Here is a 23,381-nt window from a genome sequence, read left to right on the forward strand (position 1 = left end):
TCAGAGGATTGATCTAAAACTGAGGTGGCTATAGTTGAGTACACTGGTAGACTACAGAAGAGGTTATGGAAAAATTTGACAAAATAGTAATAAATCTATGGGAACAGATATATCTACAGGAAATCACCCATGAGTTCTAGAAGAATACAATGGTAAAACAGCTGAATTATTGAAGTACTGTGTAGCCTCCTGCTTAAAACTGGTACCCAAGAAATGAAAGGTAGCAAAATGACCGAAAAAAATTTAAGGGACTCCAGGAGAAACTGAGGGAAATTACCAACTTTGTCATCCAGATGTCAGACTTGCAAGTGATAGAAAGTATAAGAATAGAATTAGTAGACACCTAAATAAACATGGTGTAGGTGGGAGTCAGCCTGAGTTTTATAAAGGAAAATCTTATCTTACAGACCTATTAGAGTTCTTTTAAAGGGTCAGCAGGCTTTTGAATATGAGTGATTCAGTTTGTACTTGTTGGATTTCTAAAAGGCTTACAACAAAGTCCCTCACCAAAGGCTTTTAAGGACAACAGTCAGCTCAGAGTCAGGGAAAAATATGGGCATGGATAAATAACCAATCTAAAGATAGGATACAAAAGAGAGACAATAATAGTCAGCTCTTTTAGTAGAGGAAAATCAGCAGGTTAGGACAATGGAGATCTGTGATGTCCAGGAAGATCAGTAGGGTAGGACAGCAGAGATCTGTAGTGTTCAGCGTATGCATAAATGACCTGGAGAACAGGTGAGCAGTGAGGTGACAGAGACTGGAAATGATACCAAGTTTTTTCAGGTAAAGGATGAAGAATATCTGTGAAGTACTTCAGAAGAACTGTACAGCTTACAGGCAGGCAGTAAATCAACAGGTAAAAGTCAGTGTGAATATGTATGAAGTGACATACAGGGGACAAACAGTCCTAACTTCATTTGTAGAATAAATGATTCTGAGCTAACCATTACCACTTGGGAACAAGATCTTGGAGCTGTAATAGACAGTTCAATGAAAATGTCAGCTTGATTTCAGTAGTGGCTAAAAATGCACATCAAATGTTAGGAATGATTAGGAAGGGAACAGAGAAACAACATAAATTCATGTTTTGTTAACATCTTGTATAGTATATGCTGCCCTCATCAAAAAGATGCAACAAAATTAGAAAAAAATCTCAAAAGAGCATCAAGGGTGATTAATAGTAAGGAACAGTGTATGAGGAGTGATTAAGCAAGTTGCCCTTCAGTGTGGAATGGAGAGAGATGCCTGAGGGAGGAGGATATGGTATTCTGTGAAATCATGATTGGCATACAGAAGGTTCATAGAGTTGTTGACTATTTGCTCTTTTTTCCATTGCAAAAATGAGGGGGTATCAAATAAAGTCAGTAGAGTCAAGTTCAAAACAAACAAAAGGAGCTGCTTCTTCATTCAGTAGGTAGTAGATCTGTAGGACTCCTTACCAGAAGATAGGGAGGATGCTCAAAGTTTGTATGGATTCGGAGGGAAAATGCACATGTTTATGGAAACAAAATCCATTGCAAGTTAGTAAATATGTAGAAAATTATATCTGGTTCTGGAAATTTCCAACCTGAAAATGGAGTCTGCAGGTGTATCAAGGGGAGCAGTGTTTGTTCTTGCTGCCTTTTTACTCTTCCTTAAGTATTTGTCCATGCTGTTGTGGGAGCTAGATGAATCTTTGCTCTGAACCAGTATAGCTTGCATCTTTCTGTTTATGCAAGCAAACAAAAACTGATGAAGGTAGGGGAATTAAAGTAATGAGTGACTAGTCAAAGTTTAGCTTATTGACTCTAAATGAAAGCTGCTTAAAAGATTTAGGTGACTTTTTTGAGAGACTAAGAATTGCAGGCCACATGTTTTGATGAAGATATGAGTATGTCTTTTCCCTCCCAGTCCTCTGCACTCCTCAAAATTTTTATCTGTGACTGTGTTTATTTTGTTGGGGCTTTTTTGCATTGTGCAAGTAAAGCATTTTGGTAGGAAGATTCTAAAACTAGTGATGCCTGTGCACACATTTTGCCTGAGACTAAAATTAAACAAATTAAAGAGAGCAAAGAAGTAAATTAAATAGTATAGTGGATAAAGCTATCTATAGAGACCTGGGTCCGCCAAAGTATATTCATATGTTCAAACAATGATCTCTTGTTCCCCCTCTAACTGGGGGATATTAGCTAGCTACTAGACTTGATAGGTCCTTATTAGATAAGGTTTTATTTAAACCACAGCATTAATTATAGTTTGAAGAAATCGCTTTATAATTTCTTGATTAAATATTCTGCATGAAATACACCGATTGACGACAGCAGAGGACGATCAGAAGTGTGTTTCTTTTTCCATGGCCTATTCCTTACTGTCTGTGCGTAGCATGGAGAACACGTACTGTCTCTGCTCTGACTGCCGACGTTGTCTCTAGGGATGAAATTCTGCACTTGTGCCATTCTTTACCTTCAGCTGAGCCTTTTAGCTTGTGGCAATGACTGTCTGAAAAACAGTGTGGCAAATCATAGCAGTAGCTTGATAGAAGCTGTGAAATAGTTGCGATCTCTTCTACCTGAGGAGTCTGTTGCTATGAAGATTGTCTTGTGAGACACTTTTGGGCTGTGAGAATTGCATATTTTAATCAAATCAAAATCTATAAAGTGACGTTTTAAATATTCTGGGAAGGCATGTTACTTCTGGAGATCATCTGCTGGCATCTCTCTCAGCTCTGCTCTGCATTTTAACACAACATCGAGGATGTCAGCCAGTCCAAAATAAATCACTTTGTTGTAGAGGGATCCTCTCGCTTAACTTTCTGACAAGTTATCTTTTTATGAAACACTGACATCATTTGCCCAATATTTGCCACTTTGTTATTGCATTAGTAATCTTGAGTTAACACATTAACTTTTTGTGGGGCATGAGTTGTGGCTTTCCTTTGCTTGTGCTCCCTTTAAATTGTGAGAAGATAATGATATCATTAACAGCTCTGTGCAAGCATGACATTGTATTAGTTCTGCTGTATTGAGGGCAGCTGTGTCTTCTGCATTCATTGTTTTTTTTTTTGATGTATTTCAGTGAATATATACCAGTGGAAGTTAACTCGCCCTGTGTTGAGTAAGAAATGACCTTGACTCTTGAATAGAGATCAAATCATTATACTTTGCTATCTAATAAAGGAGAGTAGACTAGCTTTTAAATGTTCAAAAAATAGAGAAGTCGTGCAGATTTGACTAATTTCTACATTTGAAATTTTAAGTTTGTCAGCTAGCCCTTTGCACTTTACTATAAGGGAATACTCATAATATTTTGTCAACAGCCATATGTTAATTGAATTTGCAGTGTGAACTTCTGTAATAATCTTCGTTAGTTAGTTTTCCCTGGGAAGACATGGCAGCATTTTCATTTCCTTCCAGTAATATCGCAGGGGGCATCTTTTCAGCTTCTCACGTTAGCTAAAATGTCCTTCATGCTTCCCCTCTCCCCTTCACAATCTTCACATTGTGTACAGACTGAGTCATTTTACTCTTCAAATGCTCAGTGTATTTGGTAGGTTTTTAACTGGGTCACTGTGAGCTATTTGTGCCAAAAATACTCCTTTTGAGAATAGGAAATCATGGTGATAAGTAACTTCTGACAAATACATACTTATTTTTAACATGAATTTTGATTTAGTCTGAAAAGTTAAGAAGTTTGGAGGATATTGGTTGCCCTCTTCCCCTACTACCACATGCACATCATGAATCCTACCAAATTAACCTAGTTTGCTGCTTATTTTTTACCACAAAGCCCTGTGTATTAGGAATGACCAGGTTTACTAATTGGAATGTCATGTTTGCGACTAACTTAACCAATTTCACATTGGGGAAAAAAAAAAAAAGGTTTATGTTATCTCATACCAAAGTGTTTTCTGCAAATAATCCATTCTTCAGGATTGGATACTTGGGTTCATAGTTCACAATACTATGAGAAGTCCCATATACGCTACTGGGAAAAGACAGCTGGGCTATTCTTCAAGATGTTGGAACAGCTCTCTTACTGTATTCCACTTGAACCAGCTGTGCATATGGCCTTTTCCCTTCATGCTTGCCTCTTTGGTTGCTCATGGAGGATTTTAGAAAGATTGGGGAAAATGAAAATGTCAGGATTCTTGTCAGTTTTCCACCATTATTTGTCAGTCACAAAACTGAATAATATGGTTTAATTTTGCTTTATGAAATTTCAGTAGTAGAGGTGTGACCAATATACATTGGGTCATGCAGGACAGCACTGTGGGCTCATATCCAAAAGGTTATGCTTTGTTTAGCCTACCTGCTGGAGGGTGGTGGGTTTTGTTTTGATTTAGATTTCTACTTTGGGGAAAAACATCAGAAATTGAAGTGTGGGCCTTCAAGACTCTAGCATTCCTTTCTCATCTTGACAAACTGTAAGTGAGTTTTTCAAGCCTTGACTTTTAAATAAGCTTTTAACATGATCAAATGCTAAGCATTTTCTTAAAAAGAGGAAGAGGAAAAAAAAAAAAAAAGAAAAAAGCATGCTAGCTGAGCATTATAAGGCACAATTTTTTAGTGGCTATTTTATTGAATTTGTCTTCCAGAATGCTTGCAGTGCTCTGGAGTTTGCTTGTACATTGAACCAGTCAAAAAAGAAAATTTCTCTCATTAATCACTTTGCTTTAACTGGTATTCTCAGTATACCTGCAAGTATGTCTCATAGTAGCTGAACAGCTGGATACAAAGCAGTCAAGCATTTATATATTAGCAAACCTTCCATTACACTTAAAAAAAAAAAAAAAAAAAAAAAAAATTTCCTTACCATGTCTCTTCATGTTTCTGTGTCTAGTAATAATTTTGTCTTTTCCTTTTCAGTAGAAATGAGATTGGTCCTTTTCAATTCAGTTGTCAGCCTTGACTATTTATGCTTCTGAAAATGTGTTCTAAGGTTTTTGGTTTTGTTTTTTTTTCTTTAGCACAAATCTGTAGTGGTACAAAGAGAAGTAAATGAAAGCTCTTTAATCAGCCTTGGCTAGAAAGTTAAACCAACGTGCTATGGCCAATTGGTCTTGTTGAAGATGTTCTTAATGTTGACCTTTTCCTTTATTTTGTATTATGGCAGCACCTAGGAAGCCTAATAAAAAATCATGTAGTAGGCGCTGCTGAGCTGATTTAGGAGTCGCTGCCTCAGAACTCTGGCCAGAGCCGCACTTTTAGCTCCCTGGGGGAGCCAAAGCTTGAGAACAGAGGGAAAAAAGAGGGATATGAGCAGGGTGGCAAGTGGAGGAGGCCTCTGGGCACACAAGATCCGGGAGTAGCAAAGGAAAGGCTGCTGTAATTTCTGGAATGCCAGACGTTTGAAGAGCTGGCCAGTCAGAAAGTGCAGGTAGCTCCTGCTGTGTTGGGTTTGAAGGGATTGCACTAGATAGAAGCTAAACCCAAGCTTGTGAAGGGTTAAGTTAAGGGTGCGAGGAGTTTGAGGAGAGAGAGCAGTGGTAGGAACTATTATGCTTGGGTACTGGGGAGCAGAGACTTGGGGGTGTTTGGAGAGTGGTAGTTGTGTCTGGTGGGAACAGGGTGAGGTGGCGGGGGAAGCTAGTCTAAAATATTTGAGAACCACTGGATTGGAAAGAGGCAATAAAAATTGAGCAACAACTGAAGTTCACAGCTTGCTAGTTGCCTAATCAATGTCAGCTGGAAGTGCTTTGTACTAGACTGGCAGAGGCAGGTTGCCAGACAGAATTTAAGAGTAGAGTTATCAGCTGTAAAAAATTTTTATTTTGTTCTTTTGTTTGGAAGGGCACTTCTCCACATACACCCCCCCCCCCTCGGCACGCTGGAGAAAGCATAGATATGCTTGAGGGCAGGTGGAAAAGCAAAGGTGATGTTTGTCAGCTTCCTGTTGAAAATAGGAGATTTATCTGGCCTTCTGTATTTTAGTTTAGTCCTGCAGTTTAGAGGGCTCTCTAAAAAAGTGAAAAAAGCAACAAACAGTTCTATATACGATAACATCAAAGGGATGAGTCAATAGGTGCTGCATAGCCTGAAAGAGTGGATCAAAACATTTGTAATGAAAAAGAAAAGAAAGAAAGGATAGTGAGACATCACTAGACATCTGAAAAGTGGGACATGGTGGGGAAAGGGCTTTTTCTATTCGAAAATATTTCCATGTGATTGAAAAACTTTTTGAAAAACTTTCAAAAATCAATATTAAAACAAGGCCATTGTATCCTAGTTCCCTCACAAATCGAAGAAAGCAAGCTGAGTCTTGAGAAATATGTCAAAGCCTCAGCAAAAAAAAAAAAAAAAAAGTGTTTATTTTAAGAAAACAGTTTCATATTCATGACATGACAATTCCAAACAGTTTTGCTTTTGATGCAATTCTATTATTGGAGGGAAAACATTAGCAACAAAGTTCAATAGCTTACAATTAATTTGAACAAAGAGATCTTCATGTCGCTAATGTCTGATTGGACATTGTGTTTATTATCATTTGCGGTGAAGTTATTCCGTAGGTTATGTATTTGTGCTTTTCTCTGTGTGTATTGGAGAAAGTGTGGTGTTACAGAGATCGCCTTCAGTTCCTATTTTTCTGTTGCTCTGGCCTCTTGTGTGAGGAAATGAGCTGTAATGCTATCAAAACAAAGCATCTTTTCTCCTTTTGTCTTTTGAGTGATCATCCAAATAGAAGTAAAACAGAAGCCTGGAAAGTGATGGAGAAAGCTCTGCTCATAAAAGCGCTTGATTTTTCTTCTGGGCTAGTCTTTGATATGTCTTGACATGTCTGAACTTTTCAACTCAGAGGAATAAATATTGCCTCCTTCCATTTATTTATTTGTAAAATTCCAAATACATTAAATTTCCATGGTCAGTGAGTAGCCATCATCCACTTGATGAATGGTACTGAGGGTCTTCTCATTACAAACACAACAAAGTTGTGTTCCTTTCAGGGACTGCTTAATATCTCCCTCCACTATTCCCCCTCCCCAGACATTTATAAACTGAGCCAGGTCCCAAGAGATTGAGATCTTAATTTCAAAAAGAATCCAAATTTGCCTTTTGCTTATTTGCCTTCAGAAACCAGAATGTAACGCTTAATTAAAAGATTGTGTCTCTGAAGAAAAAAGGAAGAGGCGAAAGAAAACGAGATTTTTGCATCACTGCTTGGTGCTGAGTGAGGGATTAAGACGAAGCCATATATTGTATGATTCAAAACAAAATTAGATTCTGATGTGCAAGTAGATGTCTGAGTGAAGGGCTGTGCACTGCCATTCACTTCACAGGATCTGTTATGGTCATACCTCTAGGGCTCTGAAACAATCTTCCAATTTGAACCATACTGTGTGCCATGAGAGTATCTATGTTGGACTGAATTTGAAAGCAATTGTGGAATAAATGGCTAGTTTTCAACATCTTATCTCGTTCCTCAATTTCAGGGGTACTTGACATGTTGGAGGATGTGGATTTTCAGGGTCTGTGCCACTGCATGATTAATGTATTTATTCACTAATGGATTATCTAATGTTTATTAGGTATATTAAGAGGTAGAATAACATCAAAACTCTGTGATAGTGCCTAGTGGTGGTTTCTAGAAGTTGGAAATAAATCTTACTAATCTATTTTATTTCTTTAAAAAATTTAATTTATGAAGCTTTTAAACAGTTTTCCTTTAAGTTTTTAAAGTTTAATGTTATTTTTAGGCTTATATTTCATTTTGCAAGATTTGCAAATTGGACTTAAACATTCCTTGTGTTCAGTGAGCAGGTGTTGTGAAGTGAGAATCATTACCTCCTGCCTTTTCTTCTTCCCCTCACTCTCCTTTTTTGGTGCTCCCAGGCTCCTAAATTATCTGTTCAGATATTTATTCTAGTCACTATTCATTGGAAATTGTATAAATGTAGGGGGATGTTGGTTAGGAACTTACTACTGATTGTCTTCATAATGTGACTGGTGGCTGAGAAATTAAGCAAGCTGCCCCTTTGGTTTTTTGCCAGATAGGGTGCTGAAAATCATCTGCTTTCCTAAAGCCCTCTAGACTCAACGGATGAAATTGTTAGTGTCTTTCCTAGAGAGAAAGGTGAAGTCTGGCACGACTGCAGTCTTGTTATGGATTTTCACATTGAACTTAGGTGACATGAAAATGCTTTTGAATGTTCCTTTATACACACTGGTAGCTTACCCTTCAGACATCTGTGGCATACATACCTTTCACCAAACATGAACTGGCATACTCTCTCTTTCTCTCTATGTATAAAAACTTATATAATTTTTACTTAGATATATATTTATTTATATATACATACACAGAAATGTGTATTCATAGAGAATAATAAAGATTTCATGGAAAAGTAGTAAGCTTAAAACTTAAAACATCCTCTGATGTTTTGTGGCTGGATTGGTTGGGGGGGGGTTGTTTTGTTTTTGTTCTTGGGTTTTTTTTGAGAGCGCTTTTGGAGGGGGGATAATGTCTATAGAACTCCAGAGCTGGCTCATAATTTCAGAGTAGTTTTGTAGAAAAGTCTCCAGCAGATAGGAAATACAGATCGAGTGAAGACGTACTGTTGATCTAGCTGCTGATAGGGGAGGTAGGAAAGAAGAGATTAACATCAGTCTGCTGGCTTAGATTTTGCAGCTGAAGTAAAACCATTTCAGTTTGGAATAGTCTTGCTAATAGAATTCTCTGCTACGCCTTGAGGTTCTTAGGCAAGTTTTTATACTTTCAGGGTAGAGTCTCTGAGACAGACTGGAAGGGTGGGCACAATACATCAACGTATAGCCATGATCTGCTCTTCTCTGCTTTCAGAGTAGAAATTTCACATGGGAAGATGCTGTTTGTCACTATTTGAAAGCTGAGAGTACTGTAGCTGTATTAAAGTAAGGCCAGATTGCTTTAACATGTTCTAAAAGATGACAGCAGCCAAATACTGGATTCTCTATTATATCCAAATATCCAGCAAGCATCAGTATGAGATACAATATGCTCTTTGATGAGAAATGTAGGAAGAATACACCCAATAAATACCCATAGTGAATTGTGGCCATGTAACTTGATATAGTTGAACACTGCCTATTACAGGGCAGGGTAAATCCAAGGAAGGAAAAGAGAAATATAAATGAGAGAATACTAAAATCAGAGAGGTGAATATTAGACAAAATTTAAATTGCACCATGAGGCTTTGCTTTTTCCCATTATGAAAGGCTTTATGTATCCTGTGATTGAGGTTTGCAGAGATGGAAAGGGATTGTCAGGTACCTCTAAGTGCACCAGATTTTCAGTTAGAGATTGACAGTCCAAGGGCAAAAGGTATTTTTCTGTTGTAGCAAAGGTGTTCAAAAGTTAACATGTATGCGTGTGTATATATACGTGTGCATGTATGTGTATATACACATGTGTATATGAATAGACATTTTAAGCCATTTTAAATGCATTGCAGGCTATGTTGATAGGTTATTACTGGAAAACGGAATCTATAAAGAATGCAGATGCATCTTTAAAAAAAATTTTGGAAATAGGAGTTTTCTCTTAAAAATATTGGAGTTGTTCGTCAGTGGGGAACATAAAAAGCAGAAATGAGGGGACAAGTGATTTTGATCCATTTTCCTAAGGCTCAAAAAGGCAAGTAATCCACTAACAGAGTCCTAGATTGCATAGGGTTTAAGTATTGTTTTCCTTCTGGCACTAAAGATGAAAAGAAATCCAGAACTCAGAGTGGATAAAGACACTGTAAAATTTACCTTAAAAAAGCAGTGAGGTAAGAAGGAAATAGTATAATGATTTTATTAAAAATAAGATTTTTATCTTTACAGGACGTGAGACCTAACATAGACACACAGTTATTTCTAAAATCTTCAATAAAACATGTACCTCTCTAAAATTAATGGAGAAAACATGGAAAATGAAAGTAAATAACTTAGAACTGATGCTTTTATAAGGCGCTTTTGCAGTGTCCTGCTTTTGGAACTGAAATTTTGAGGATGAAGTTACTGTCCTCTTGCATCTTACTAAGATGTGCTATTGTATAGATGTATAAGTTGATTAATCTGTCAGTAGCAAAGTATTTTACTAAAACACCATTTTTCTTTCTTCTGTCTCCAAGTCTGGTAATACCAAATGATTGATTATTCAAATTTAGGAAGTGGATATGTTGTAACTCTAATATAAAACGTATGTAAAAACCACTTGCTCTAAACTTAGTTTTGCACTCAGATACCCATGCTGGAAGTTGCAATATGTACTGCAAACAGCAAAACCAAAACTCACTGTATTTAAGGCTTTTCTATTAGCAGATTAGATTTAAAGGGTTTTTTGTTTTAATTTGTATTTTCACTCTGTTCAAAAATCTTCCTGACTGCAAATATCCAGCAGATTTTGATGTTTTGGATGAAAGGCAAACTGAATTCCAAATAACTGATGAACTGCTATCAAAATTGCTTCAGTTTAGAAAGTCAGACTTGTAGCCAGGTGGGAGCTCAGCTGTTAAGGCTGAGAACTACTGGCTGAGTTTAAATTTTTTTTCCAAGTTTTTTTAAGGCTCCAGTTAGTTACGATTTAGAGACAAGCACTTTATATCCCTATTTTTCACTGCCTCTCTGAAAAATTAAATCAAATTAAAATCTAAGAGTTGAAAAACTAGGATCCTCACAAAGGATCCTTACTAAGTTTACCTATTTAATGCTTATATCTTAATGAAATTCCACATAGCTCTTTGTAGTAGATTGCTTATTCCATCATGCTGAACTAATCGTTTTGGTTCACTTTCTGAACATCCTCAGCACTTCCGGGTTTTCAGAGAAACTGTTTGCCAAACAAAAAGTATAACTGATGAAATTTAGAATGAAATATAACTTTATGGAGATTAACACCTATACTTTTATCTGATAATGTTTGGCTACTAGAGTACATAAAAAGGGCAACTGAGAGTTTTTACCTTGTCCATAAAACTTGTTTCACAGCATCAGAGAAAAAAATTCCATTAGCTGATCAATATACCCTGTCTCTCCAGCCAGCACAGTCAATATGTTGTTTGCTGCAAATGAATCATATTTGGCCTTTCCATGAAACATGAAGTATGAAAGGAATTATTGGGAACATTCGTGAGCCAATGAACAGTGACACTATACCATATCTTACTGAAAAAGGGTAGATAGCAGGCTCGCTGTGGTCATTCTCGCTGTTACAATCGCGGTTTGCTGATTATAATCACACTCAGATTAGTTTTTCCTGCTTCTGTAGTTGTCATCATTCAGCCACGAAACTGCTTCTTCATACAGTGAGCCCTCAGCAGAGCAATGAACATTTTGCTGTGTGCAGAGGTCAGAACAGGATTGAGGCCTGAATCTGTGCTGCTTGTTGACATAATTTCCCTTTTGGTTTTGTATTGATGAAAAAAATTTTTGCTTGAAAGTTCTGTCTGTACACTGTATGTTGCTTTTGCCCTGAACATTGCAGAAGGGTCAGCTCTGTATGATTATGATTTTCTGTTGTGTGGAGCAAACTTTATTGACTATCAAATAAAGGTTATAAATCCTCTACCTACAGTTCCTATTGTAATGCAATTATCTGATGATGGATAACTGGCTGACATAAAGTATATAGGCACAGGCATGTTTAGTTCTTCAGTACCATGTTTTAGTGGAAGGACTGCTAGAGAAAAGGATTAGTTATAGCTATAGTAGAGAAGTACTCAACCTCGTGATTTTTCTCTCTGTAATAAATCTTTCTTATTGCAGGCTCGTGTGGGTTGTAATCTGAGTGTTCAGTGGCTCTGGTGTTGAGGTTAAGGGAGTCTGGACTACAAATGCTGCTTCTCAATGGCTCTCCTCAAAGGCGGACGTTTTCAGAGGTGGTCTGGTTAAACCTGCAAATCTTTATCAAGATCCTCTTCTGCACTTTCCCCCCCATTTCTTTCTTTTAAAGAAGACTGGATTGACTGCCTGTTTTGGTTTGGTTTTTTTTCGCCCTCCACTTGTTTTGTCTTGTCATCTTGGAATTATAGACTTTTTCTTACTTCACAATATAATACAAACAAGCAGTATGTGAATACAAAAACAAAAAATGTTTTTGCTTCTTGCAGCTTGTCAAATTACTAATGTTAAATATTTTTAATTCATTTTCACTCTATATGACCATTTTTAATTACAGGTTTAGATAAAAAGTTGTGGGTTTTGGAGGATTTTTTTAAAATCTTTATTCATAACTCCTTGAGGTACTGAAAGGCTGTTCTGAGTTTGAGACTGAGACGAGACTCTTTCATCTGCATTTAGATCAGGGTAGCCAACCTCCCATTCCTGGGCCCTCCTTCCCTTTTCTCTGAAGCTCTTCAGAGGTGAGAAGGTTTGCGTGAGCTGTTCCGGGGGTCCACAGTCCGTTCCTTGTTTCAGAGACTCTGTAGTCCCTCTTGTTTTAATAACTTGAATATGTGCCCACCATGTGATGTGATAGACGCATTTGCTTTGGATCATGTATCTGATCAGCAAGAGCATGTCCATCCAGTCATATGATGCAATGTGTGCGTGTACTTCTGGCCATTGAAAACAATGAGTGTGCTGGTCCCTTGATGAGTTTCCAGTCATATAACAGAGAACTGGCTGCAGGTCATAGCCCTTGACAGGTCCATCATCCTTGCCCAGACTTTGTGTCAGAGTACCACAGCTCCCAGTCATCCATTCTTTTATATATTTTTATCATGTTCCTGTGCTTTGATCTTTTCTCTGTGGTAAGGCATAAGGTATTTTCATAGGTCACTTTATATGAAAATGATGTTTTAGGCCTTTTTTCTTTTTTTTTAAGTTTATTCTGAACCTCCATTTTCTGCATCTTGTCTGGCTCCAAGGGGGCTATCTACCATTCATCCCTGTTGAACCTTTTCCAGGTGCACTGTTGTCTTTGAGAAACCATGCAGTTCAGCTTTGCGTTTCCTTAGCCATTATGCACTTCAGTAATGAGTCTACTTTTTTGACTACAGCTGCATATTTATTATCTCACTGACTTTCTCAGGTCCCTTCATGAATTGGTGCACATGACTTAGTGTTGCAACATGCAACTCAGGAGGCTTTGTGTTCTCCCATCTGGATTGTGTGTTGTCATCTTTTATTTTTATTTTTATTTTTTTTCTTTCAGTAGCTATTATAATGTGGTATTCTGCATGATCAAGCACACTTTCCCATATCTCACTGCATGCTAGAGTGCTTTTCTGGTTACCTCTGATCACTGGAAGATCCTCTTCTTCTGCTGACACTTATTAACAGCTCTGCACCGAGCTCATTCAGCTCCTGTAAGAGTGTGCCCAGGGATTCTCTAGAGAATATGCTGTAGGGAAGTGAGCACTGTTAAGGCTCTCGGTTCTTTCTCTTCAAATGTTATGCCTCTAAGGCTCTCCAGACTTCGAGTATTTATCCAGTTACTGTAGAATCAGACTGAATTCAAGCCAGGTGAAGGCTTCACACAGGTATCTTTCACAGTACTCAGTAGTCACACATGTAAACAAAAGATATGCATGAAGAAATAGAAGTTATGCTTATTATATTTGCCCTGAGACAGACTTATTGTAGACATATTCCTGATACTTACCTTGCCAAAGATTCTGTCTTTCTGTATGCACATCAGATTGTGTTCATTCGCGCATTTCACCAGGAGGTTAGCTTGCTTGGTCTTTAATTTAAAAAAAAGGAGAAAGGGAAAAAAAAAACAACTGTCTTGCCCTGGGCTTCTTGGGTACTGGAGGGAGCAGCTGGATGAAAGAGATGGCCAGACTAAACAGGTGCTGCCATGAAAAGGAGAGATCTCCCTTCTGTTTTCTCATGCTCTCAGATTACATGGCACTGTCCACTCTTTTTGAGTCAGCATCTTCACTCCCCTAACCATAAGGTTAGGTGTTTGCACTCACTAATTTGGCAGAAAACAAACTCTGTACAATAGAGAGACTAGTTTTCTGCTGGATTAGCTAGTCTATTCAGCTTTACTAGTCACTCAGACAAATACCAGACCAAGCATGAAGGTGATGGAGGAGGAGGGAGAAATGGGAAGGTGCAGTTTTGCTGCAGTCAAGCTTATTTTATGGCCAATTGCTAATGAAAAAAGAGTGTTCCTGCTTGTTTTCTCTCTCTCTCTTGCGTGCGCACTCTCTCTTACGCTCTCTGCCTCGTGCATGTATTGGCACTCATCTTACCTAGCAGTGAGCTGGTTCAGGGAGTGAAACAGAAAACTTTTTTTGTAGCACAATTTTTTAGTCATTTAATTCCTTGGAACAGCTCAGTGAGTGGAAGAGAAGTAGCAGGCTAGGAGTAATGGGAGGAGGAAAGACAACACTCTTTGGTGATGATGAGCTACTAGATCAGCTCAGCTGCATGGCTAGACTGCTCCCTAGGGTTGCAGTTTCCTGCTAGCCTAGGCCAGTCTGCTAGAGCTGCATGAGCCTGCCCCCTCCTTGTGCCAGCACCGGCATGACCTGGTGATAAACAGGCTGAGGAAGCTCAACCAGCTAATAACTGCTATAGCCCCTACCACTAATACCAGATTAGTTTTCAGCTGTATCAGTGTCAAGAACTGGCTGTGCTGGTCACCAGGTTGTTAGTCCTGGCCCAAAGGAGAGAGCAAAACAACAATTTAAGGCAACACTGGAACATCCCTTTCAATCACAGGCCACAACTCAGTCAGCTGAAACCAGCCCTGGAGACGCATCCTCCAATATATCTTATTGCAAAGGGTTTCTTTCTCTTGCTGAAAAACAACAGCAAATAATCTCTACAGTAACAAATGTTACTGTCCCTTTCAGCTGTTTGCAATTGCCTCATTATTGACTCTTGACTTAGACCAGATACTGAAGTAATTAACCACTTCAGTGGGACAACAGTTTTGAGATAATACATCTGCAATATTTGTCTTCTAAGGACTATATAATACCCACTTTAAGATGATGAATGCTCTTGATTTTCGTCATAACTACTTAGTGTATCCCTGTAGAATATCAGCCCTCTCACTGTTTACTGACTGTTCATTTGGGAGTGGAAGAATGAGTGGCAATGCAGAAATGTAAATCACAGATGTAACATTATTGTCCTTTTTCTCCACGGAATCCAACTTTTGTTGTCATCATGCAGGCTACAGCTATTGTGCCCATATACCGTAAAGAAGGTTTTTTAATCAGTGGTCTTGGGATTCATTTTTATGAAGTCTCGTTCTTCCTTAGTAGAATGGTTTCACTCTGTCAGGTATTAAAATATAAGTGTTCCAATGCTGTTATGGTATTACACTGCAATTAAATTTTTATTTACCAAAACACTTTTTGTGTGACTTGAGACCTCAGAGCAGTTTCACTGCTCTATATCAGAGTTCATTGTAGGCTATTTTTTCTTTGTTTTATTGGGCATGAAGACAGTTTTTGCCATAGAATGCCACAATAATGCAGCTATTTTTGTAAGATAAAATAATGGAATATGCAACTTTAGAAGCTGGGAACTTTGAGCAACTTGAGACACCTAGCAGGATTTGTCCTCAGCATGAAATCTCTTAACAAAACTTTGGACCTCAGTGAAAATCAAGATTCCACATGAAATCAGTTCTCACAAACAGGTTACTAACTTAATGGGATTGTCTGGAAATTTTGTATTGTGATAGTATAAAAAGTAGAGTTTAATTGGCTAGTCTATCACTTTGCATGAAGAGACAGGGAATTTTTCCTTAAACCAAAATGGCAATTAAGAGATACAAGCTTTATGAATGTACTAGGCCTGGCTAGACTAACTTATTACATTTAATGGGTTTAAAATGACCTTAGCCATCTCACTGCTTCCTCAATTATTCTTTTTCTTTTAACTTACAGCAATTACAGCTCAGCTATGATCTACTTCCATTATTCTGCTCAGTTTTTAATGTTATAAAATAAGCTGATGCATTGTTTTATGAAAGCAAGCATTGTATTATAAAGTCTCATAAGCAGATTGTGCACAGTTTATTGATTTGTACTTAAAAGCAGAGACCCAACCTTTAGTTTTAGTAGAGAGGCAGAGGGTGGGCTGTTATTTTCGGATATAAAAGCTGTAATTTCTTATATTAGTTAGGATTTTGGTTTTTTAGCAAGCTAATGTATAATACTTATCACAGTGAGTTTGGTTGATGGTTGGGCTGTAGATATAGCAGGCATATCACGTATCTAATTTAGCCTTGCATCTTTTTCTACTAGCCTCTAAATCTATTGCAAAACAGTAAATTGTGAAGAAAAAGTTCTGGAGTCTTTCTGTCCCAACTCTAGGTTCAGTCAGTACTAGCCAATTCGTGTTTGAGAGAGAAGTGCACTTCTGTTATTGAGTGAAATGTTCTAGAAAGTTCCTAGGGAAACCGGAATTTTGTACTTCAAAAATCTAGTAGTTAACTTTTTAGCTATCTGTCTCTAGACCTTCTTTGGTGGTGGCAAACTTCTGTAGAATAACACCTTGGGAATGTTGTTTCTGAAATGACAAGGTAACTCCTGATACTAAAGTTTATAGTACTCATTCAAATAGCATCATTTCCGTTCTGTGGGAAGATCTGGGTTTTCAAGGAGGATGAAAGACGTTCCACTTAAGGAAAATGTAACTGCCTTTTGCAGAAACAAAAAACCCAGAAGAATTTCCTTTAGAAGTAAACATTAAGTAAAAAAAAGTGTTTAAAAAAATAAATAAATAACATTGAGCTTGAAAGCCATAGCGAGACTTTTGGCTCAGCTGTGACTCCCCATTCCAAGAAATCTGTAGGAGAACTGGGGGCTTGGGAGCTCGGTTGCCAAGAACCTTGTGCACTTGGCGTTGTTGACTCCGAGGCAGTTGGGGTGGCAGAAGTGCCTGTGTAGCAAACATCTGAGCTTTCCAGCAGCCCCTCAGAATTGCTGGAGGAGAGCTAAGCCTAGTTCTGTAAGTATCCTGCATGTGTTTCATTAGAAGTTCCTCAAAACCATTATATTTCCATGTCCATAAATTGACATTTTTCCACTGCAGCCTATTCAGCTGGAAATTTTCTCATCAACTCTAATGCTTAAGTATATATTCAGGTCTTTCCCATAGTTACAGCTCTTCTAGTCACCACAGTTCTTGGAGAAAGAGCCTACAGCAATTGTCAGGAAAACCTTGCTGTCAAGTGTTAAACAGTTTTGTTTCAGGAGATAAGCAATTCATGTTATGGTGTGTTTGATCTGACAGGAATTCTTCAATGGGTGAAGCTGATAGACAACTTTGAAGCTGAGTATGAATATGTCACCAATGAAGGAACAGTGTTCACTTTCAAGACAAACCGCCATGCTCCAAATTACCGGTTAATCAACATTGACTTCAGTGACCCAGATGAATCTAAATGGAAAGTTCTCATCCCTGAACATGAAAGAGATGTTCTAGGTAAGAGTATATCTGAAGTGAGAGATTTTCTCTTTTTTTTTCCCCCCCAAATTAATTCAATCTTCAGTCTGTTGAATGTCTTGCACAAACCTCCTTACTTTTTCCCTATGTTTTAAATGTTTGAGACTTGACATGCATGTTCTGTGATTAAAAGACTTGCCCGAGACTTGAGAAATCCAGGTTTCATTTCCATAGCTCGCTCTCTCATCCTGTGTGGCCTTGGTAAAGTTGCTTAATCTGTCCTTGTTTTAACTCTGTAGGAAATGAGGGGAAAGTATTTTCCTGCTTCATGTCAGTGCTGTGAATGTTTGCCAGACACTCAGGAATTACAGCAAGTGAGGCTTTGCAAGCAGAAGCAAGGAAAAGAGCAAGCCTGGCAATAGTGCAGCACACTGCAAACATGGAGATCAGAGTTTGAGACAGGTTTGTCCATCATTCCTGGGATTAGAGGAACAGATAGCTCTTAAAAGCCTCAGGAAAGTCCAAGAGCATGGAATTCTCTAGTTGTAAAAGCAAATTCAGAACATAAATCCTTGATTTTGAGCTAATTAAAATAAATGTGTTGTGATAAGTTTCCTGAACTAAGGCTCAGCTTTAGGTCAGTTTTAGGATTTTTTTAATACTATCCTTTTCGGAAAAATTCTATTAAAACTTAGTACTTGACATAATTTCATATAGTATAGAAGAACCTCCCCTGAGGTATTTTTTGTACAAATATTTGACAGATCATTTGTATATACTTGTGTACTGTATCCTCCATCCAGTGCAAGATACAATTGTGATTTATCTGACTAGCTTAATTGTAGCTGTTCAAAAAGACTATGCATTTCTTTTTCATTAATCCATCTTTGTACAGATACCCTCAATCATTGTTTGCTACTTCTCCTGTGAAGAGCTTCTCTTTAGAAGGAGCAGAGTTCTGTATATGTGTATATGTGTGTGTATATGCAGAGTAACTTCTCTGTCTCTCCCCACTAAGATAAATCTGTTCAGCTACTATTTCAAATTCCTCTTGAGATCTCACTTTCCAAGACACCAAAAGATTCTTGAGAATATCTTTTTCTGCATTTTTCAGTGTGTCCTGCATCACCTGTGCCACAACCTAGACCAGGTTGGTCCCCAGTATGACACAAATGGAGGACAAAGCTATTATAATATTGTGTCTGATAGGTCCTGCAGCTGCCCCAAAGCCAACTGACCAGATCCTGTCCCGGGTAACAGATGTGTGAGAGAGAATGAGGTGTTGCTGGAGCATGCCCAGAACTGTAGTGACATTGGAAACATCTGGACTCTTGAGTGTTTTAAGACTTTTGGTGATCACAAAAATAGCAAACAAAGCTTGGTGAGAAACAAATCTTTATCTTGAGATTGTGAACTCTTTGAATTAAGAACCATCTGCATCTTGAATGGATTACCTTCTCAGTCCTAGGCAGAGAATAAATAATAGTTGTGACAAATTGCTTCCAAGTCTAATTTCTGATAGTGCACAAATTTGCTGACTATCTGTGAAGCTATGTTTAAGTTACTAGAGGCAGCAATATACAATGTGGGACTGAGTTGAAGAATTGACTTAGAGATGGAGAGCGTCCAAATGGAATGGGACAGAAATGTGTAATTTTTTTCTCTCATGCTTTATTAATGTGAAATATGTTTACCACATGGGAATTTGCCTGGGCTGTGGTCTAGCCAGCCAAAGGAGCTTTGGGCACTGGCTGTATAGGCACTGGCTATATATTTCTTCCCTTTAAGAAAAAGGCTACCTCTGTTCACTGTACTGTGATATTTAGCTCAGCTCCATTTTGTTTTCATTCTAAACACAAAGTCATGGTGACTTAATGTTTGTGCACACGTAAGAAACTTTTTAATGCATAAAATGCTCCTTTAATGGATTATATGTGACAGTCTTAACTGTACAAGCATAACAAGAACTGCAGTTAGAGAATCAAAAGTTCAGATAAATGCACTTACTGAGGGCAGTGGCCTTTAGACTATAAACACAACAGGCACTCAGCTCTTACAGACTTGAAGTCAAACATAATCTGTCATATGAAACCATCAGACTGACTTTCAAGTGTCTGTTTCATATCATCAAGATTTTACTGTATATGAATGTGAAGCCAGAGTAGGCAATCATACCCACTTCTCTCTTTAGCTTTTTGGAATGATTGTGTTAAAGAATCAGGTTAAATGAGCAACTGAAAGTGTCTCCATAAGAAGATGAATACTAAGTAAATCTTAGCATCAATGCTAAAGTAAAGTAAGTTTGAATAGTTCAGTTGCTTTTTTTGTGGCAGATACTTGCAACTTAAAGTTGTATTAGCACCAAGGGAAGGGGATTTTATCATGCTCAGTAGGTTGTAGCTCTGAATGAAATAATAAAACACTAGTTTGTACTTGATGAAGTCAGAATCCTTCATTCTTGAAGAGGAGACTTTCTCAGTGAAAGAAGGCAGACCAGCCATTATGTCATCTTGTTTTAATCTTTCCAAGATTTGTTTTGGAAAGACATAATTATAGCAGAAGGCAGTTAATAATTCATTGTCTTGAAAGCCTTGTCATCTCTGGATCGCAAAAAGTCAAATTCACTTGACTGCAATGTAATGAATTGCCTTCTGCAAAAGCTATGACTGCAATGATTCAAAGGTTAAATGAGTATTGCTGCTTGTCCAGATGTAATTAGCTGTATTTGGAATTGCTTTATAAACACTATAGTCAGTGATGCTCTAGGTCACAAATGTTTCTTTGTCCTTTTACTGGAATATACAGATGCTCAGCTCAAAAGTCTGCATGATCTGCCTGTTAGCCGTAGCCCTTTTTTTTTCTGTGTGTTATCTTGGATTCAATTTTATAAAGCTGCCACCACACACATATAGAAATAGATTTTATTTATGAGTCAGGATTAATAATTGTGAAACTCTGCCAGTGTCCATTGATAGCAAAAGGAGAAATTCCATGACGTGTCGTACTGCATTCTCAGGGAGTGTGCAGTAGTGCAGCTAATGTGGTCTAACCAAGAACTAAACAAACACATGTGCCTAGAAGGCAGTGTGCATGTAATTTGGTTTCACAGAGTCTTCAAAATACCCTTTTGTTACTGGCTTTGATCTTTTCGTCTTCAAAACTGTTTAGAAATAAACTAATTTAGGAAATTTAGGGAAAAAAACAAATATATTCCTACAGTGAGGTTGTAAGCCCACCTCATCTTAAAACCACCAGGTGTAAAGAGCTGTTCTTTTCTGATCTCACTTTGAACCAGGCTCCCTCATACGCTAAACAAAGTTAAGGTTTACATAGTTCTCAGCAGGGACTTCACACAGAGTTGAGATAAATTTAGAACTCTTCTGTGAGCTGAAGGGGAAGAAATAAATGGCAGTTATTTTAAATGAAGAAGTTTAAGTAAGGGCCTCAGGACATTTTGGTGTGTGATGAGACTCATTTTCTCCCCTCTGGAGTTTGTTTATAAAGTGTTACTTTTGATTTTCAGGGAGCCTGAAATATAACCGTTGGAGAGATTCATGTTTAACATTGAACTGATGGTTTGAATGGCAGCATAGCTGCAGTTAGGTGTGCTGAATTAGTTAAAAGGCATCTATAAGACTTAAATGTACCCTGATCATTATGGACGCTGGGACCCTAATCCTCAGGCGCAGGACAAACCTGCTGTCTTTAGAAGGTTAAATAATTTTGAGAGATGTGTTCTGGATCACCACAGTCTGCTTGGCTGAGATGCACAGGGGGTGACCTGTGTCAGACCTGTGGTGTGAGAATGGTCTCAACAGAGTATGGAAGAGGGGCAGCCCCCAAAAGTGCCTGATATCTGTGGTGCGGGGCAACTCGGAAGAAGCAGTCATATTCAGCCCTCTAGTTATGATAATGAAAAGAAAAATAGAATGAGTCTCTTGAGTAAGGAGGTGCTCCCCAAAGCACTAAGAAATAAGCAGTAATCCTGAGCATACCAGAGATGAGGTGACCTTGAACAACTATTTGAATCTCTTTTGACCATTTAAAAAGCAGGGGCAGCACTAGCAACATGCCTGTGCCTTGCAAACATCTGCATACCTAAGCTCAGTGGGTGTAAAGTGCTTCCTTTCCCTAAGCTACAATGTGCTATACAAGTGCAAAATAGTATTTCTTCTTCATACTTCTAACCTGCTAATTCATAAATACTTAAGGCTTTGGCTTATTGCAACTAAGTTGCCGTTATACTCCAGCAATGTAACAAAGACTTCTAACTGCATTTCTACAAATGTAAACTCTCAGCCAGATTTTGGGACACTGTTGTGTCCACACCTATCTAAAGTGCAGCATAAAGTAATTAAAAAAAAAAAAAGTCACAGGCATTTTTTTCAGATTTTATTTAATTCTTTTGAATATAGATTACACTGGAAAATGTGGTGTGGAGACAAGATACTAAACACCCATAATCATCAAACATATTCTGAGATAAGTAGAGTTATCTTTTGGCACTGTAGCAAAGCCAGGAGAGGCAATCTGGAATCAAGATCACAAAATTGTTGATCCTGAATGTCAAGGATGTGTATGGGTGTGAGTAATCCTTCGTGTTTATCTCAGTTGTCAGGAGACTTGTGCATTCCATTACCCTGTCTTGTCTTTAATAATATCCATAGCTTTTTACACAACAGGGAGTTTTGCTTTCAGAGTGGGTAAATGAAGGGTTGCATGAATGTTCTGAGGAACAGTTGTATAAACTTCTGCTTGTAGCCCTAAGAAATTACTCTGTGCAGGCAGCTAGCACATAAGTCTAGTAGAGATGAGGAAACTGGCTGCTATGCAAAGGACCAGACTGGTAAGCTTGTACTGTGAAATATATAAAACTGGGAAGTGGCTTAGCTCCCGTGTTTCCTAGCTACAAAAAGCATCTTCTGAGGCCTGGCCAAGCCAGATACAGTCCATCAGTCACTAGGGGAGAAGATGTTGTCCAGATGCATGCCCCTGACTGAAAGTTTTATTCTGCTCCTTCTGATAGGGGTTTTGTGGCTATGTTCACTCAGTTTACTGTGGAAAACCTGTGTCAGAAAACAGGTGATTAAAGCCTGTTCTGCTGGTTACTTAAAGAAGCATTATTCCTGGTGTTTGCAGCTTCAGAAGAGCTTTGCCCTCCACTCTCTCTTTCTCACTTTTATGTCTCATAATATGAGAGAAGGTGGGGTATAAAATCCTTGACCTACTGAAATCGGTTGGAGTTTTGCCCTTAACTTAAACATGGCAGGCTGTCACTGAGGATGGTGTCTCAGAGAAAGGGCACATGTCTTTTCATGTGTTGTTGTGAGAGCTCATCAGCTTATATTCGCGTTTCAGAATGACTAATATTTTATTCTGTAAATTGCTAATGCTTTCCTTGCAAATCTACCAATAAGTAGCCTTGAGTAGTTGTGATTGTGGGTCATTTTAACTGAGATCGACATGCACACCTGTTAATCTGCAGAGATACTGAACTTCATGGTTGCTGTCTGTGATGACCAAAAAAAAAAAAAAAAAAAAAAAAACCCAAAATGACCTTCCAAGTCTATCTTTCAGCTGAAGCTTTGATATTCCATTAAAATGTATTAATTATTTGTTGAGTAGACACATGAGCACATTGTAGCGGAAGTAACTTGGCTGTTTCTGCTGAAGAGTTTCCCTGTTTAGCCTGGCATGTTTTTTTCTTCCATCAGCATTTCATCCTGACCACGTCAGAGCATATTTGGTACAACTGGACACTTAGTGTGCTGTAGCTACTGCTGCAGAAGTGAAAGGTCAGAACTGGCTTATGTAATTAAGGTTAGTGGCACAGATATTTATTGTGAGGATTCACCCTCATTCTCCTGAAACTACTGAAAAGTTAATAGCAACATTGTGGGAACAGAGTTAGTGGCATGCCTTTGCTAGTAGTGAAAGCTGTAAAAGTAAAATGGCTTTTGGAGAGTAGTAGTAGATGAATTTATGACAGGTTGGACTAGACCCTTTCTCCTGAGGAGAGAGAGTTGAGCTCAGTTTCCTAGGCATTGTTAAAAATTATAATTTCTCTACTGAAAATTTTTGTCT

At 38.1% G+C, this 23,381-nt stretch overlaps 1 protein-coding gene across 4 annotated transcripts in view; it reads left to right on the forward strand.

Annotated features, from left to right (window-relative positions):
- The window catches only part of PREP (prolyl endopeptidase), a 112,083-nt gene that overhangs the window by 37,971 nt on the left and 50,731 nt on the right, over positions 1-23,381 (forward strand). For all 4 annotated transcript variants that reach the window (XM_067293920.1, XM_067293919.1, XM_067293918.1 and 1 more), the window contains one exon: positions 17,145-17,336. In XM_067293920.1, coding sequence (XP_067150021.1) covers positions 17,145-17,336 — 192 coding nt within the window. The remainder of the gene's footprint in view (positions 1-17,144; positions 17,337-23,381) is intronic.

This window comes from Apteryx mantelli, chromosome 3 (genome assembly GCF_036417845.1).
Source record: "Apteryx mantelli isolate bAptMan1 chromosome 3, bAptMan1.hap1, whole genome shotgun sequence".
Taxonomy (NCBI): domain Eukaryota; kingdom Metazoa; phylum Chordata; class Aves; order Apterygiformes; family Apterygidae; genus Apteryx; species Apteryx mantelli.